The sequence below is a fragment of the Siphateles boraxobius genome, unplaced genomic scaffold, assembly GCF_051911475.1.
Source record: "Siphateles boraxobius isolate OS27281-9 unplaced genomic scaffold, OSU_SipBor_1 15, whole genome shotgun sequence".
NCBI classification, from domain to species: domain Eukaryota; kingdom Metazoa; phylum Chordata; class Actinopteri; order Cypriniformes; family Leuciscidae; genus Siphateles; species Siphateles boraxobius.
In genome coordinates, this window is record NW_027508755.1 from 5,479,397 (window position 1) to 5,498,000 (window position 18,604).

Genomic DNA, 18,604 nt, shown 5'->3' on the forward strand with positions numbered 1-18,604 from the left:
GAATCATAGAGAAAGATACAAGATAATCTCTCCCTCGCTATGTCCAACCCCCTGGGGCTGCTGGGCGTGAGCAGCTCCAGCCGTCTAGTTTCTCATACACAACACAGCAGCCAAAGCCTTCAAAGCAGAAGCCGGATCCGAGGACCGTTCTTCACGCTGAGAAGGCTGCGGCTCAAAAGAAAAGGTCTGGCGCCACCGGCGTCAGACCGGTGAGGGCAGCCCCAACCGGGGTGGAATGGTGTACACCTCATTATACGGTGCCCTTTCCATCTCGGTGCCCTCAGGGGACCGTTCTGCCAACCCCGCCACCCTTGGTACTTCGGGGCGCAGCGGTCTCCAGCGAGCTTCTGGCGCAGCGTCAACTCGACATTGCGTCGGAATGCGCCCTCTGAGGGGGGTTCGAAAACAGTCAGTTCGGGTGGTTCCTGCCAGTATGCTTCAGGTCCCCGAACTGGCTGTCTTTATTACACCAGAGGCCAGCCTCGAGGGGCTGGTTCCCTTGGTAGATTTTCTGGCAGCGCGGAAGCTACTGCCAAATATATCTCTATGGGTCCTGCAGTTAGTAGTAAGAGGCAAATTTGGTTCTCGTCCTCCAGGCTACAACGGGGTGTTGCTCACGTTAGTGCATTCCGAGCAGGCTCTGGTAATGGAGCAAGAGGTAAAGGCCCTGTTAGCAAAGAAAGCTATAGAGCAGGTGTACTCACCCGACATTGCGTCGGGTCTTTACAGTCGTTATCTCATTGTTCCAAAAAAGGATGGAGAGCTGCGTCACATACTAGATCTTCGTCTGTTGGAGTGTTTGGTGCTGGAACTCAAGTCCAAAATGCTGACACTCAAACAGATCGTGACTCAAATCAGATCCGAGGACTGGTTTGTCACGATAGATCTAAAAGACGCATACTTCCATATCTCCATCCTCCCTCAGCACAGGAGGTTCCTGAGGTTTTCTTTGGGGCAAAGAACACCAGTATCAGGCACTTCCTTTCGGTCTAGCTCTATCACCCCGCACATTCACGAAGCGTGTAGACGCAGCTCTGGCCCCGCCAGGCTGCAGTGCATATGCATTCTGAATTGCATAGATGACTGGCTGATTCTAGCGGAATCAGAACAGTTAGCGGTTCGGCACCGAGGTGTCGTTCTCGCTCCTATGCAGATGTTGGGGTTGAGGCTCAATGCCAAGAAGAGTGTGCTTTCTCCAGTACAGAGAACCACTTTCCTTGGTGTGGTATGGGATTCAGTGACGATGCGGGCCACTCTGTCGCCCGTTCGTGTAGCTGCTATCCTAACAGCCACAAAAGAGCTGAGGCTAGGCCAGTCACGCACTGTAAAACAGTTAGAGAGACTGTTGGGTCTTGTGACAGCAGCGTTCAACGGGATAACTTTTGGCCTGCTGTACATGAGACCTTTACAGTGGTGGCTCAGGACCAGAGGGTTCTCCCCGAGGGGAAACCCACTTCGTATGATCAAGATCACGCGGCGGTGTCTCCGCACCTTGGTTATATGGAGGAAACACTGGTTCTTAACCCAGGGTCCGGTGTTGGGAGCTCTTTGCCATCGAGTTGTGATCTCGACAGATGCTTCCCTCACCGGCTGGGGAGCGGTATTGGAAGGCCGCTCAGCTCAGGGCTTGTGGAGGAGTCATCATCTCTCTTGGCACATGAATTGCCTAGAGATGATGGTCGTCTTCAATGCGTTGAGACATCTCCTCCCAGACCTGAGGGGCCATCATGTGTTGTTCTGGAACAGTGACTGTTAGGCCTCAGGGCAGCAGCGTCCAATGTGATACCCTTTGACCTGCTGTACATGAGACCTTTACAGAGGTGGCAAAGGACCAGAGGGTTCTCCCTGAGGGGAAACCCACTCCTTACGATCAAGATCACGCGGCAGTATCCCCGCGCCTTGGTTATATGGAGGAAACTCTGGTTCTTGACCCACAGACAACACGTTGGTGGCCTCTTATTTTGGTCCCTCAAGAAATTACGCTGTCTGAGGGCAGTGTATATTCCGGGGGGGGGCAGAATATTGGAGCAGACACCCTGTCGAGGCAGGGGCTGAGGCCAGGGGACTCCACCCCGAGGCGGTGGAGCAAATATGGGAGTTTTACGGCCAGGCAGAAGTGGATTTGTTCTCGTCTCAGCATACGACGCACTGTCCACTCTGGTTATCCCTCACTCAACCAGTCCCCTCGGGGCTGGATGCTATGGTGCAGACGTGGCCGAGGCTACGTCTGTACGCATTTCCCTCCGTTGCTCTGCTCCCAGGAGTTCTGGAGTGAATCCGCCAGGATGGAATAAGCCTATTTAGTAGCACCACCCTGGCCGAGCTGAATTTGGTTTGCGGACCTAATTTTTCTCCTCGACGGACCTCCCTTGGAGGTCCCGATCAGGAGAGACCTTCTGTCTCAGGCAGGGGATGCAATATTGCACCCCCGGCAGGGGATTTGGGAACTGTGGGTTTGGCCTCTGAGGGGGCCCAACTCATAGAGAGTGGTCTCTCAACCGCGGTTGTTTAGTCCATTCTAAGCTCCAGAGCTCCCGCTACGAGGAAACTATATTCACTATTTCGAGAGTTTTTCACTTCTTGGTGTTACCAGCGTCAGTGGGATCCGGTTAACTGTTCAGTAAACACAGTATTCGAGTTTCTGCAAGAACGCTTTGTATCAGGTCTATGTCCTTCCACGCTTAAGGTATAATATGTGTGGCGGCCATTGCGGCTTTCCACGCCCTGGTGGGTAGTACATTTTTGGGTCGAGACCCCCTGATCACTCGTTTCCTTCGTGGCACTTTGAGGCTGAGGCATGCAACTTGCACTAAGGTGCTGGCTTGGGACCTTGCAATAGTTCTAGAAGGCCTATCTGGGGCTCCCTTCGAGCCCTTAGATTTGGTCTCAGAGAAGTTCCTTTCTTTTAAGACTATTTTCTGCTAGCTATTTCGTCCCTATAAGAGTCAGACCTTCAGGCCCTTTCGGTCCCCACCTGCCCTGAAGTGCACCGGGATGGCCAAGGCAATCTTACCCGAAACATGGATATGTTCCAAAGGTGCCTACCATTATTCCGAGGCCTATTGTGCTGCAGGTTTCTGTCCTCCCCCATTTTTCGGACCAGGAAAAGCTGAACCTCTTGTGCCAGTGCGAGCACTGGACACTTATGTTCATCGGACTTCTCTGTCGAGAAAATCCAACCTATTGAGCATATAGATAGTCGAGACTATTCTTCTTGCTTGTGAGTCTTCTGGCCAACCATTTGGTGGTCAGGGCTCATTCCACTAGGAGTATGGCTTCTAAGCGTATTATCTGGAGTTCTCTCCAAGACGTTTGTGATGCGGCGGGCTGGTCCTCACCGCTCACATTCATGAGGTTTTACAGCTTGGACCTGGATGCTGCCCCAGGATCCCAGGTGCTTGGTGCAGTGTGACAACAGGCTGACACTCAGGCATTTGAAAGTCTGGCGCTTTGGGTATTCTCGTTCCCATGGCGTCGATGGACGCATCGTTGAGTTCCCTTCGTAAGGGAACGTATCAGGTTACTATTGTAACCATAGTTCCCTGAGAACAGGGAACGAGACGATGCGTCACCCTGCCATACTTCCTGCATCCCTGTGATCGGCTTGCTTCGGCAATTTTCGAAGCTAATGCCGGCTTGCACCGGATTTGCTTTTATCATATCCTGGTCATGACGTCACCCGCCCGTGACGCTCATTCTTTCCATTGGACTAGTTGACATAGATGCTTCAGACGCAGTCACGCTGGGGGCGTTCCCATGGCGTCGATGGACGCATCGTCTCGTTCCCTGTTCTCAGGGAACTATGGTTACAATAGTAACCTGAGACGTTTCTTAAAGGAAGGATGAATAGCAGGATTGATCAGCTTCTTCGCTTGCTGTGTGGTGATGTCCAAAAATATTACAGGTAAATATAAGTTAATTTTATTACTTTTGTTATGATGATAAATTGTAATTACAGAAATCATATGACCAAGTTGTGGTACCCTGTTTATATATTGCATATACAGGTGCTGGTCATATAATTAGAATATCATCAAAAAGTTGATTTATTTCAGTAATTCCATTCAAAAAGTTAAAGTTGGATATTATATTCATTCATTACACACAGACTGATATATTTCAAATGTTTATTCCATTTAATTGTGATGATTAAAACTGACAACTAATGAAAATCCCAAATTCAGTATCTCCGAAAATTAGATTATTCAAGAACAATACAAAAAAAGGATTTTTAGAAATGTTGGCCAACTTTATGGAGATGCAGATTTCATTTTCCAACAGGACTTGGCACCTGCACACAGTGCCAAAGCTACCAGTACTACCTGGTTTAAGGACCATGGTATCCCTGTTCGTAATTGGCCAGCAAACTCGCCTGACCTTAACCCTATAGAAAATCTATGGGGCATTGTGAAGAGGAAGATGCAATACGCCAGACCCAACAATGCAGAAGAGCTGAAGGCCACTATCAGAGCAACCTGTGCTCTCATAACATCTGAGCAGTGCCACAGACTGATCGACTCCATGCCACGCCACATTGCTGCAGTAATTCAGGCAAAAGGAGCCCCAACTAAGTATTGAGTGCTGTACATGCACCAACATTTCTAAAAATCCTTTTTTTGTATTGGTCTTGAGTAATATTCTAATTTTCGGAGATACTGAATTTGGGATTTTCATTAGTTGTCAGTTTTAATCACAATTAAATGAAATAAACATTTGGAATAAAAATATCAGTCTGTGTGTTATGAATATAATATCCAAATTTCACTTTTTGAATGGAATTACTGAAATAAATCAACTTTGTAATGATATTCTAATTATATGACCAGCACCTGTAGCCTGGGAAAACCCAGACAACTTCCGGCAAATTCAGATTTGCACTGAAAGTTAGTCTGGCAAAGAGCTCATTCAAACACATTTCCAATCCGTCGAAATCGCGGCACCAATCAGAAACGTTGGGGCGGGCTTTACACGATGATGACAGCGCTGGGATTTTGAAGCAGATTTTGTAGCCTACATTACAAAGATGGATGCCGCCGTCGAACATCACTCGTTCGAATCAGCTATCGCGTCTGTTTTAAGCGCTTTGAACGTTTCCTTTTTGTTAAAAACCAAGCAAAAAACAACACTCGGAGATGTTTCTCCGCCGCTCTGCATACGTCATCTCCTTCATCGCTCTGATTGGTTTTAGGTCTATCCGCGACGTCCGCTGGTGACGCCCCTCTGGAAATGATTTGTCTATGACGCTTTGTCAGACCCTAACTCAGTTACAACTGAGAATGGTCTGGTTTTAACCAGGCTACAGCACCTGTATATTACCTCTGGCCACAACCTGTTACCATTATCAACTTGTTTGGATACAGGAAGCTCTAGTATAAACATTAGCTATTCTCTTTAGCCTTATCATTGTCAATTCCAATTACCTGGACACTTATGAAAACATTTAGAAAAAAGGTCTGTCAGCTTCGAGGGCATTGTTGGTTGTTATAAAACTCGACCCCGTAAAACAAAGTATGCAAAGAGTCGTCTACCCCCCCACCCCCCCCCCCACCCCACCCCACCCCCTGTACTCCCTCTATTTAGAATAGTCTTTTTCCCACTGTTTGTTTTAATTAGTTTATAGCCTATGAAATCTATACAAATGTCTATACAAAGGGTATAACAAATGTCTAAAAAGTCTAAATCTTTTTACAACTTGTTCTTTCGTTTAATTGTTCAGTTACCTGGATGACCTGACAGACACTGGACGAATAAAAGGAGAGAACACTGAAGAGACCGCAAATGCTGCCCACTGCATGACTGCAAAAGGCCTGGATGCCAAAGTGGAGATGAATGAAAACGGAGTGTGTTTGGTTCCACCCGATACAAGCACACAATCTCACAGAGTTGACTTGGTGATGCATAATTGCGATTGCAAAATATTCCAATGGGGATCTGTGTGCAAACACTTAATTTTCTCACAAACCATTGCAGAGAAACAAGGACTCGTAATTCAAGACCTAAGGGCAGAAGCAGCAAGAAAAATTGTTGACAGTGAATCCTATTTCACAGATAATGAAGACCTTACTGTGTATCATTTTGATGGGAGTGTAGGAATTGTACGTCGTAAAGGGACCACATTTTGCACATGCATTGCAAATAGCTATGGAGAGGTGTGTGTATGTATCTTAGTTCACAACATTATCTACACAACATCCTGTGAGAACATATCTGAGGATTCACACTGCTCAAAATCCAGTGAGAAAAAAAAAGTAACACTGCAACACATGCTCACAGATCTTCATGAGTGGAGCCAATCAGAAAAATTTCATGAGGATAAGGAAGTGCACAGTGTAGTACAGAGAGCACACAAATTAATTTTTTCAAAGTTTAGCAAACTGTCAAGAAAAAGAAAAGTGACTGCACTTCATAATTATCGTAAAAGGGTCAAAAAAGCAAAAGATGCAGTCACTGTAACTTACACAGTCAAAAAGAAGAAAAAACGTGGTTGATCTTGTAGAGAGATAAATGTTTCATTGATGAAACAATAACTATATGCTCTGCCTAGCCAACATGCTTAGTTTTTCCCCCTTGCTGCCACTGTCTTTTTTTTGGTCAATGAGTGTTGTACAGATGCTTTGTATAAGAACAAAATTAAGGAACAAATGTTGATTGTAAATAATTCACAAAATAAAGCTTTTATTGAATCGTCTTTTGCTTTAACATTACAATAAAATATCAAATACTTTACTTTTGTATTAAGGAACAAAATTGAATTACAAATGCTATTATAAATTACAAAACAATTTAAAAAAAATAAAGTGGATTATAGGTATCTATAAAACAGCAACATATTACAACAGCAAGGTATTATTAAACAGCTGTACCTTAACTAGTTCACATCTTTCGTAGAGGATTTAAGTGTTTTAATTTTTTCTTTGAGGCACGAGTCAATGAACTAGAATGTGCCTACCATTAAACCAGGCCCAAGCCCATGGGTTGCCTGTCCAAATGTCTCCCAGTTTCTCCCTAAAGTAGCCAGAAGTGTTTGCAAGGTCTTCCTGTAATTGAAGTACATAAAGCTTTTGGTTTCAATTTACATAGTCATTAAAAACATTCAACATAAAATGTACTTTACCTGCAGGCTTCAGTTTTGGAAATTGCATCATGGACATCCTCATTTTCACACATTTCCTGGACCACTTTCCTTTGTGGAGTAAACTTTGCTGCCAGGAACATTACGTCATTGACCAGCTCACTGCATTCATCTGAAATGAAACGATGTAAACAAATAGAATTATTAAAAAAATATATAATCCCCAACACCTAAAAAGAGACTTAACAATCACCTTCACACAGTTTAGTGCACAGTGAAGTCAGTTTGGTCCGCTTGGTGGGCTGCACACCCATGCCAGTCAGCTTTTCCTCTATGTTTTTTTTCTGTGCCTTTGCTTTTCTCAAATAAGAAACCACAGTGTTGCTGGAGTAACACTCAGGTGGTGAGCATCTCCTCTTTAATTCACCTGTAGAGACCAGATATCTGTAATATTAAATTAAAGAAGCTTCAGTATTTTGATCAGGACCAAAGTCTACCTCAATCAAGGAAGCACCTAATCAACCATGCACACAGCACATTACTGAATGTACATTGTGAAACAACAACAGTTTATTATTCAGCCTCAGTAAGGTAACCTGTTCTCTTCCGATTGTAAGTCCATACAGTTGACCGCGTGGGGTGGGTGATAGGAGGATAGTGTTGGATGACTCGCCCGGTAACCCATCCCTGTGGGCTCCTCTCTCCTACCTTCCACCGTAGCCGTCGGAGTCCCCCGTGGGGCGTGCTGGTCCATCTGTAATGGAGTGGGTTGGCCGTTTCACCCCGGGGCTCCCCCAGAAAAAAGAGGAATTTGTGTTTACGGCAAATGGAAGAGGAACCTATTTGTTGAGTGAGTCTTCTCTCCGCGAGGAGATCCTGAAGGTGTTCGGTCATTTCAGTGCTCTCTTTCCTGCAAGATGGGTTGGAGTGGGTTGTGTCCTCCACCCTCAAAATGATGTTGCCTCTATATTTATTTGACGCACATCATGATGCCTGTAGCATCGGAAGCACGTCCTGATTGTCAGGTTCCTGAGGGAGCAAGGGAATCTGCCTTGCGCCCCTCTTTATCCTCTTGGGCCTTATCTCTGGTGCTAACTGCACTGCAGAGACCGCCCCTGAGCCACAGCAGGCAGTGAGTTAAAAATTCTGTTTTTACAGTTCTCCTGCTCGCGTGGTCTCTACTAGAGGGTTGGGACTGGCTCGCTTTCGGTCAACGAATTGTGCCTGGAATTCGGGTCGGCTAACTCTCACAAGCTGAGACCCCAGCCTGGATATGTGCCCAAGGTTCCTACCTCTTCCTAAAGGTGGGACCAGGTGGTGAGCCTGCAAGCAATGCCCGGGAGGAGGCAGACCCAGCCCTGGCGTTTCTCTGTCCGTCCCGCTTCATTTCGGTTATACGTGCACAAACAAGAGGCCTTAGGACATCAGACCAGCTCTTGTCTTTTAAGGGAATCAGCAGAAATTATCAGAAAGGGAAGGCTGTTTCCAAGTGAGGTTGGCCCACTGAATGGTGGCTACCTTCATTTCGGTGAGAAATTCCGAGATGCTCATGTCCACTTAGGTGTTGAGCTCCTCTATAATGAGTGTGTGCTCCGCCTGGGCATTGACAGAGTGCTTTGCTGACAGATTTTAGAGTTGGGGGCTGGGTGACACCTAGATTTGAACCGCTGCTTCCCGTGGGCTCCCTTCTCATGAAGCCAGTTTCACCATGAGCCCGGTTCGAAGTGTCGGCTTGTTGCGCCATTCCCCTCCTATAGACTGGATACGTGCGCCTTTCTACTTCAGTTGAGTTCCCTTAATCCGAACCCTGTTAAGCTTCTCCGCACCCCTCCGACATTGGACGTGCGGAACGTCTGGTGTCAGGCCTACCACTCGTAAGCAGTCTGAAACCTGGGTTAGGCTGGATCCATATGTTGTGATCCCTACGTGTATTCTTCCACGGTACGGCTCCCTACGGCGAGCCCGTGTCTTCCCTCGGCAGAGCCTGCTGTGACATTCCATATGTCGTACTGCCCGGTCTTCCGCCCAGTTCATATGTATATTCTCCACGTTACCTCCCTCCGGGTAGGATGTGGCTTCTGCAGCGTCCCTTCCTTCCAATGTTCGGGGAACGCTTTCCCAGTGGTCCTGTAGGAACAGCAGTGATTTCCTGGTCTAAAGCCCTGTCCCTTCTCCGCCTTAAATCGCAGGGGGATCAGCAGGCTTCTGTCTAGGCACTGGAAGGTGGCAGCACTAGTGGCGTTTTCAATGGTTGATCCCCATTCAGTCGACGTCGACTACGTCTGACGTTCTCGACTGAAAAGGAACGTCCTGGTTGCGTATGCAACCCATCAAAAGCAGAAAATTATCAAAATTAGATTCTAAATGTCACGTAAATGTGTGTGCGACATATCTGATTTTTGACTATAGTATTTTGGTTGAGATCAGTGTGCATGTAAAAGAACTGGGTGACTGAAAGAAATGGTCCCACTTTATATTAAGTTGCTTTAAGTACTATGTACGTACATCGAAAAATTAGTACAATGTCCTTATTGTGTTAAGGTTGTATTGTAAAACACTTTTGCTGCTATTGAGATGTGATATGGGTAAGGTTAGGGTCAGGTGTGGTGGTATGGGTCGGTTTAAGGGTAGGTTAAGGTGTAAGGGAAGGGTCAACTGTGTAATTATAAATGTAATTACATAAATTAATTACAGCGGTAATTACATGCAGGTATTTTCAAAATATAAGTACAATGTAAAAACATGTATGTACACAATAAGTCTATTGTATCAAATTATTAATTTCAATGTAAGTACATAGTACTTAAAGCCACTTAATATAAAGTGGGACCAAAGAAGGTCGTCTGTAAAATGTGGCGTGCAATGTCACATTAATTTCTCCTACACTAATCCTGCTGCATTACCTCTTTGCCTGGTGAAAGTCTGACACTTTCAGTACGCTTTCTACAAGGAAGCCATCTGTAAAAGATGACAAAGAGCTAAAAAAAAACTCTTTAAAATAAGCTTAACATAAATGGGATTCTTCAGATGAACAAAATTTCCTTGGAATATTATAGATATAATTTTTCATCAAGACTAAAAAGATATTAGGGGTTGGAAACCTTTGAAACACAAAAGGGTAATCATTGTTACACAAGCAATTGTAAGAGGGATTAATAGTTATTTTACTAGTAAAATAACTATATTTTCATCTTTGTATGGATATGAGGACAAATAAATTATGACAGTTTTAATTTTTGTGTGAATTAACAAAATTGCTTTTACTACTCAAATGAACTGTGCAGTGAAGACAAATTATCTGCCACCACAGACAGAGTGGACAGTGTAAAGCAGATTTCAATCTGCTGGTAGAGTTGTAGCTTTAGACTATAAAAAGGTTTAATCTGTTTTTTAAAAGAATCTGGCATGCTCAACCCTTAAAGGGTTAGTTCACCCAAAAATGAAAATTAAGTCATTAATTACTCACCCCCATGCTGTACCAACCCCGTAAGACCTTCGTTCGTCTTCGGAACACAAATATTTTTGATTAAATGTGACAGCTGGATCACTCCTCCATAGGCTGCCTAAGGGATTTAAACCTGACGGCCCAGAAAGTCAATGAAGAAAATGTTTAAATATTCCATGTCACAACAGTGGCTCAACTATAAGTTTATCAAGCGACGAGAATACTTTTTGTGCGGAAATAAAACAAAAATAACGACTTTATTCGACTATTCCTTTTCTTCCTTGTAGGCCTGAAACGAGACTTCAAGAGATTTCCACGACGCATGCGCGAGAATTGCGATCTCCTTCAACTACTTCAGTTAAGTTCTTGCGCGTGCGCGTCGTGGAAATCTCTTGAAGTCTCGTTTCAGGCCTACAAGGAAGAAAAGGAATAGTCGAATAAAGTCGTTATTTTTGCTTGTTTTTTCGCACAAAAAGTATTCTCGTCGCTTGATAAACTTATAGTTGAGCCACTGTTGTGACATGGAATATTTAAACATTTTCTACATTGACTTTCTGGGCCGTCAGGTTTCAATCCCTTAGCCAGCCTATGGAGGAGTGATCCAGCTGTCACATTTAATCAAAAATATCTTCATTTGTGTTCCCAAGACGAACGAAGGTCTTACGGGGTTGGTACAGCATGGGGGTGAGTAATTAATGACTTAATTTTCATTTTTGGGTGAACTAACCCTTTAAAGTGTCATACACAATGAGTGACACTAAAAACAAGTAATTAAAACTAAACCTGCATTACATGTTCTCAAAGGGTACCACAAATGAAACCCCAGTTCAAACAAAAACTACACGATTTTTCATGTGTACATACTGGGGACATGACATTTGTATAGGTAATCAATTAATGAAATTATTTATTTATTGTTGTGTTGGAGTTATGGTAAGTGAGTTGATATCACACAATGATGACCATAAAGTTGCAAACCCCTGTTTTAATCTAATATATTTATGTCCTTAAATCCAAGCGAAACAATTTCTCCTCTATTGCACCAAGGCATCTCAAATAATTTCTAAGAATAATTATTTGCTTAACCTCTTTCCACCACTTCCTCATCTAGGTGTTTGTCGGTCTCTGCAAAGATAATGTAGACAAAATACAAATAACTACACTTTTGGAACGATGAATGGGAATATTTTTTTTTTTAAATTATATATATATATATATATATATATATATTCCAATGTCTATGTTATGTCTATTACAGGGCTCTTCAACTATTTCCTTTGAGTGGTGAGTTTGTCCCACGAAAATAATAGTGGGGCCCAACATTTTTAGGGAAGTTATCAGACTCTTTCATTGTTAACATGACAAAATAAACTGAAGAGATGTATGTCTATGCCTCAAAGCCTCAAAGATGGTGCTACTGTGAATATGACATCTCAGCCCAAACTAAAGAAGCTTTGCAAACATCTGCAAACTAGGAAAGTGAACTGACATTTTAAACATTCTCACTCTGGTCTGTTAACTGAATATTGTTGTGCGCTCTCAAACTCGCAGCTATGTGTGCATTAAAGAGCACTCTGCTGTTTTAGGCAATGCAATGTTTTTTACAGTCTAAGAGTTGTAAAGACATGATGGCGGAATAAAAGGGAATACATTTTGGACCATGGGTGGTTGATTGAGGAGCCCTGGTCTAAAGACTGATAAATTCTGCAACATGACTATACAGTAAATAAATTAAACTCTTTAAGCCTTACCTGCTTGCTTGTTTTCTTTATGTTCTGATATTGTTTCAGTTTGTACTAAAAAATATAATTTAAAAAATGCATCAGGGTGAATTTTTTACACAAAGTATAAAAAAGTATGTTATAATTAAAAATGTATGTAATAAAGAAATGCATTACCTTTGCACAGCAAACAAAGAGCAGTCTCCTGATTCTTTTGCTCACATTTGTCATGTACGCTCATGCCACATGTCGAACATTTGGCCTATATGTTTGTTAGAAAAGACTGAATTGTAAAGGCCACATTTTTTAATATGAAACATCATTTGAGACTTGCAAAACAACTTTCCTTGCTCTTAACAACAGCCTTATGGCAGACACCACAAATGCCTGACCTTTCTAAAGAAAGCAAGAAACACTTGTTGTACAGTTTTATAACCCAAACCAACATAAAACTGTAGGTATAAACCTGTATTGTACTTACCAAGTGAAGTGAAGAGCAGAATTGCTAGTCTTTCTCTTTCCTCATGAAGTGAAGGGCAGTTAATATACCCCTGGTCTCCACGAAGAAAAGCCTCTGCAAACTTACAAAAAGGTGACAAAGTTTTCAAAAGTTTTCATGCTCTCCTCAAAGGGTTAGTCTACCCAAAAATGAAAATTCTGTCATAATTTACTCACCCTGAAGTTGTTCCAAACCTATATACATTTCTTTGTTCTGTAGAACACAAATTAATAAATTTTGAAGAATGTTTATAACCAAACAGTTGTGTGGGACCATTGACTTTCACAGAATTTATTTTCCTACCACGAAAGTCGATGGTGCCCCAAAACCACTTGGTTACAAACATTCTTATATTCCTTTGTGTTCAACAGAAGAAATAAATTCATACAGGTTTGGAACAACTTAAGGGTGAGTAAACGATGACAGAATCTTATGTTTTGGGTGAACCGTCCCTTTAAAAGCAGTATTTCAAAATGGCATGAATTAAACTAGATTTTTTTTTAGATGTGCATATCCAAGTGTGTACACGTGTAATGCATCTGTAGTGTAAATAAAATGTAGCAGTAAATATTAATAACAGATATATCACTAACAATTCGACATGTAGACAATTAAATTTAATCTTTGGAAAATAAAAAAATATATATTTATAAGATTTTAATGTTTTACCACAGCTGTAAAGATGCCACAAGAAATGATATCTCTCTGAATGGCATGCTCCCTTGTGCAAATGTGCAAATGTCCCATGTTCCCGGGATTCCCTTTGCTGTGGCAAACATCCTGTTAGAATGGATACCACATGTACAGGACAGGTAAGATGAAATCTAGTTAAAAGGTGAAATAGAGAAACCTTTTCTACATACACACCTCCAATTTTCAGCTATTTTCTGACAATTCTCTTTCTGCTCACCAAAGGAATTTAGGTAGGTTATTGTTCTATCCACAATGTTGCAGTGCTCAAACTCAGCAAGATAATATTTGTGTGTATTACTAGGGCTGGTCCGAATACCATTTTTTGAGCTTCGAAGCTTCGGTAGTAATGAACATCGAATATTCGAAGCTTCGGAATCTCTATATGTCTGTCTGTCCGTTTGCATTTTGATTATTTCGAGAACCGTTCATCCAAACGACTTCACAAGGGACCGCAGTGTCGTATTTGGTGCAATATAGAGAGACAGGCGAGACACGTCACGCGACACGTTCAGAATTAATAAACTTTTTTTTTTGGTGGTGGCACGGCGGCGGCAGTCTCCTCTTCTCCATGGCTTCCTGACAGCTCTTCCATCTCCGGAACGGTCTGTTGCTGGTGCAGATGTTCAGCCAGGCGGACAACCTTAAAATCCAATAGCATTTTCTTAGTCAGATCTATTCGTTGTTGTGCACAAGATAAAGTAGCCTAGTGTGGCATAATAATCATATTAAATTACAATATATAAATGTAAAATATTAATATCAGTCTAACCTCAATGTAGACCAGGTCCTTCTTCTCGTTCTCAAGAAATTTGAGGTGCTTAAATCGCTGGTCTAGTGCTGAAGAAAGGAGGTAGATGCTGCCGGGTTCCAAACTTAACAGTTGCCATCTGCTGTCGATCTCCGTGACGAGGGTCTTCTTCATTTCTCTGATGGCAGGGCTGTCATCCTCCTCCGGTGACAGGTGGCGTTTCTTCAGGTTGAAGAGCATAGGCACTGTTGCAGACAACGATAAGTTTGCCTCCTGTGAAAGTAGTTCTGTGAGTGTGATTAGGGGCCCCAGTACTTCTGCTGTCTCCTGTGCCAGTTTCCACTGGTCTGCTGTCAAGTCAAGGGTGCGATCTCCTTTCTTCGTGATGCTGGGATCTGACAAAACAGCTGTCACTGGCCATCGTTGCTCCACCAGTCGGTTAAGCATTTCACACGTAGAGTTCCAACGAGTAGCGACATCTTGAATTAGTTTGTGATCTACAACGTTCTGCTGCGTTTGTTTCTCTTTCAAAGCAGCTGTAGCCTTTGCACTTTTTTTGAAGTGTCCCACGAGATTCCTGGCAGCCGCAACTGTGCGACGTATTCGGTCCTGTTTTAGAGCTGTATTTATGCACAGCTGTAGCGTGTGTCCTGAGCAGCACACCCCTTGAACGTTGCCCCATTTCTCCGGTTCTTTCTTCAGCATCTCGGTGCACAGCTTCATATTGCTGGCATTGTCGTGAACAACGGCTACTCGCTTATAATTTGGAATGGCGAAGGCGTCCGCCGCGTCTCCAAGCTGTTGCGCAATGTTGATTCCCGTATGGCTCAGCTGAAATGCTTTGGTTTCCAAAACGAAGTCAGAGAGTTTCCACTCCTGAGTAATAAAGTGACAGGTGACAGCCATGTACGCCTCCATACTCACCGAGGTCCAAATGTCCGTTGTGAAACTCAAGGCTGTTGAGTTTGCAACGATAGCAGAAATTTGGCCTCGCAGATCGCTGTACTTTAGAGACAGGGCGTTTGAAATACTGGAGCGGTTTGGGACAGTGTAGTCGGACTCCATCTTCTTAATTAATTTTCTGAAGCCTTCGCCTTGAACTACATTAATGGGTCTCATATCCATAGCGATGAACTCAACAATGGCATCTGTTATTTCTCTCTTTCTTTTCTCCGTTATAGGTTTTCGGAATTGTAGGAGCTGCTGTGAAGTTTTTGGTGTGGTTGAGGATGTTGATTGCTGCGAACGCCATACCTGGGGATGTACCTATAGACAAAGTATTATTAGGCTGGGCTATTCGCAAGTAACGTTATTTTCCAAGAAAATTAAGTGCACGTCTTTACCACGTGTAAAATTACTGATGGCGCTCGGTCTACTTACAGAACTCAGGTGATTTCTCAAGCTTGATGTACTGTTGTGGTAGGCCAGTTTCAAATCGCATATTTGACACACTGCCTTTGTCTTGTCTTCCTCACTTAATTTAAAGTTCTCCCACACAGATGAAGTCCTCGGCATTTTTGTCTTTTCGCTGAATCGCGACGGTCATGACGTTCAACTCATGGGCGGTTTAACTGGGGCACGTGACGTGACGACCCAGTAAAATCTCAAAGTCTCCTATATTTCGCAGTAGATTAATTTAGATTGATAATAACGGATAAAAAGGATAATACATTTTGTTTCTATTATTCTATTTTCCACAATGTCAAAGCAACGCAGCTTAACCCAAAATACAAGCTCAGGCATGCACTTCTGTCCATACAAACTCCGCTGTTCTGTGCTCTAGCCAGAGAACACTCCCCGTTGCAGTAACACTTTTAGTAGTCCAAGAAGAAGCAAATATATTTATTAAGTAGATATAACGAAGTTATATGTTAAGTATTATATTTCACCAGATTTTAGAGTGTAAAACATATTCAAGCGCGAATGAGAACCGTTTGGAGGGGGATGCCAGGTGTGAAAAAAAAAAGAAAAAAGAGACGAATATTCGAATGTCACATTTTCAAATCGAATACCAACCCACCGAACGAATATTCGAATATTCGAATGTTCGGGTCCAGCCCTATGTATTACTTTAAATTTTGCACAATACTCATTTTTTTATGCATTGCATAAATGCATTTCATGCATTGCACATTACCACTCATGACCAAAATACTTTTTTTTTAATACATAAAAGATTAATTAAATTCTCAACTTAGAACTAGAGGAACTTACAAAGAAAGTCCAGTGATTCCCTCCCTCCAGGTATGGACCAATAACAACTTCTGCCTTTTCAAGAATGTTATTCTGCAAATGAAAGAAAAGGCTACATGAAACACTGCCATCTTGGAGAGGAAAACAAATTTTAATTTTTAGTAAACTATGTGCACTTCATTACAATAGAACTACCACACTGTTTTGTATATTTACAAAGAAATAATGCATCCTATTCACACTCAACAAGAAAAGAACTGTAACGCTTTAGATTACAGCCCAGAAAGTACTGCGTAATTAAGACAGTTAAGAATTTACAGTTTAACTTTCTGTAATTATAGTGTACCTATAAAGTACTTGCAAGTATAAGGGAACACTATGTAAAGTTTGGGGTATAAAGGAGTAACAACCAGCAGAATAAAAAAAATTATTTATACTGTAAGTATTATAGAACTAAGGGGTACTTATTCTACAATTATAATACAACAATCTTACTTGGAAATATACTCTAGTTTCATGTAGTTACAGGGTAAGTGGTGCTTGTTAACCTCCTATTCCATGTAGTAACAGGATAAGTACAATAAAAATACATACACAATCTAATATCACTGACTCGAAAACCTTTATGTGAAAAACAACTTATTGCAGTTGGTCTGAGGCGATAGTCTACAGTTTAAAAAGTTTAAAATATTGTAATTTTTCTTACAAACACTTACCGGTTCCCTTCAGAAGACATTGATCCATCCATTAAAAAGCCTATACAGTATGTATTGGTACACAATTATTACAAAAAGGTACATAGTGTATGTTCTTGCTAAATTGCTCCCAAATGTTAGATTGTTGTATTATAATAATAATTAGGCCTTAGTTCTATAATACTTACAGTATAAATATTTTTTTTATTATCCTGGTTGTTACCCCTTTATTCCCCAAACTTTACATATTGTTCCCTTATACTCACATGTAAGTACCTTATTGGTACACTATAATTACAGAAAGTTACACTGAAAAATCGCTTTAATTATGCAGTACTTTCCGGGCTGTAATCTGAAGCATTACTAAAAGAAAACTGTAAAAGTAATTCTTACCTTCACAAAACTATGACTTGTTGCCCTGACCTTCCCATCAAGAATATTGTTCAAGGTGTGGCTATTGATTGCAACTAAAACCGTTGTCTGCTAAATTACACATGAGAAGTTATGTATTAAAAATTGAGGTAGTTAAAATGAATACCATCAGTTTAATTTAGTATGTGTTTTCTGACATAAAATGTATAGGTAGATAACGTTATATTACCATGTTGAACAGGTAAAATATGGCATCCATGATCTGAACAGGTTAAAAAAGGTAAACAAAATAATAAGTAAAAAGATGTTTATACGGTAGGCTATAATGTTTAAATACAGTATTATAAATGTACAGTATGTGAATTTTTTTAAATATAATAGAAGTTATTATTATTTTATTTATTTATTTTCATTTACCTCATCAGGAATTTTCTGGTTTTGTAGAAGAGACTGAAAGCTGCTGATATATAGGGAATATGGCCCTATTTTCCCAATTTTGGTATCAGAGCTTAACTCTCCCGAAATCAAAAAGCGTAGAACTATATGGGTACAGAATATAAACACACCGTTATGCTTTTTCCTCTCCATACAGTCATACAAAATGTGCTACTAAAACACATACTGTTTCATTTGTGTATTAACTGCATATAATTAAAAACAATGCGTTTTAAGAAATGTCCTGGAACCTCCCTAAGTAAGGATTAAAAATGTTAAAAATCTAAATACACAGTGCTGGGGAGGCTCCAAGAAAAAAAGATTATAAAATCATGGTTTAAACGGGAAGAACAATTTTTTTTTGGCTTACCATTCATTTTGTTTGTACTCAGTGCTTCCTTGTTTAAAGAGAAAAAAAGCACATTAGTCCACTCCTGCCTCGAAAGAAGGCACATATTACAGTAAAAATAAAATTGAGTAATTCTGCCCTGAGAGCAGCTCGTAGTTCACTACCAATAACACAGCGATATGAACCTATACTCCTGCCCTGAGAGCAGCTCGTAGTTCACTACCAATAACACAGTGATATGAACCTATATTGAGTACTCCTGCCCTGAGAGCAGCTCGTAGTTCACTATCAATAACACAGTGATATGAACCTATACTTCTGCCCTGAGAGCAGCTCGTAGTTCACTATCAATAACACAGTGATATGAACCTATACTTCTGCC

The 18,604-nt window shown here is 41.7% G+C and overlaps 1 protein-coding gene and 2 long non-coding RNA genes across 3 annotated transcripts; all 3 read right to left on the reverse strand.

Annotated features, from left to right (window-relative positions):
* Window positions 1–6,644: 6,644 nt before the first annotated feature.
* Window positions 6,645–12,496, reverse strand: LOC143738572 (uncharacterized). The gene is made up of 7 exons (XM_077230565.1): window positions 12,416–12,496; window positions 12,269–12,313; window positions 11,604–11,642; window positions 9,976–10,030; window positions 7,326–7,516; window positions 7,115–7,244; window positions 6,645–7,037 (listed from the first exon to the last, which is right to left on the reverse strand). Exons 1-7 carry the CDS (start codon window positions 12,477–12,479, stop codon window positions 6,935–6,937), a joined length of 627 nt encoding a protein of 208 aa, XP_077086680.1. The 5' UTR covers window positions 12,480–12,496; the 3' UTR covers window positions 6,645–6,934.
* Window positions 12,497–12,583: 87 nt separating this feature from the next.
* On the reverse strand, window positions 12,584–17,534 carry LOC143738573 (uncharacterized). Its single transcript, XR_013203913.1, has 6 exons — window positions 17,460–17,534; window positions 16,393–16,464; window positions 13,605–13,693; window positions 13,407–13,517; window positions 12,720–12,819; window positions 12,584–12,634 (listed from the first exon to the last, which is right to left on the reverse strand). It is a non-coding gene; the product is annotated as an uncharacterized LOC143738573 (long non-coding RNA).
* A 94-nt stretch (window positions 17,535–17,628) lies between these two features.
* LOC143738574 (uncharacterized) lies at window positions 17,629–18,351 on the reverse strand. The gene is made up of 3 exons (XR_013203914.1): window positions 18,244–18,351; window positions 17,856–17,977; window positions 17,629–17,700 (listed from the first exon to the last, which is right to left on the reverse strand). It is a non-coding gene; the product is annotated as an uncharacterized LOC143738574 (long non-coding RNA).
* Window positions 18,352–18,604: the final 253 nt, after the last annotated feature.

Bases quoted from the DNA above. Each gene is read 5' to 3' on its own strand.
- LOC143738572 (XM_077230565.1), bottom strand. From the start codon at position 12,479: ATGAGCGTACATGACAAATGTGAGCAAAAGAATCAGGAGACTGCTCTT. The intron at 11,643-12,268 runs GTAAGGCTTAAA...TTATCTTTGCAG, and splicing joins TAAAGAAAACAAGCAAGCAG to AGACCGACAAACACCTAGAT. The intron at 7,245-7,325 runs GTGATTGTTAAG...GTTTCATTTCAG, and splicing joins GTGCACTAAACTGTGTGAAG to ATGAATGCAGTGAGCTGGTC.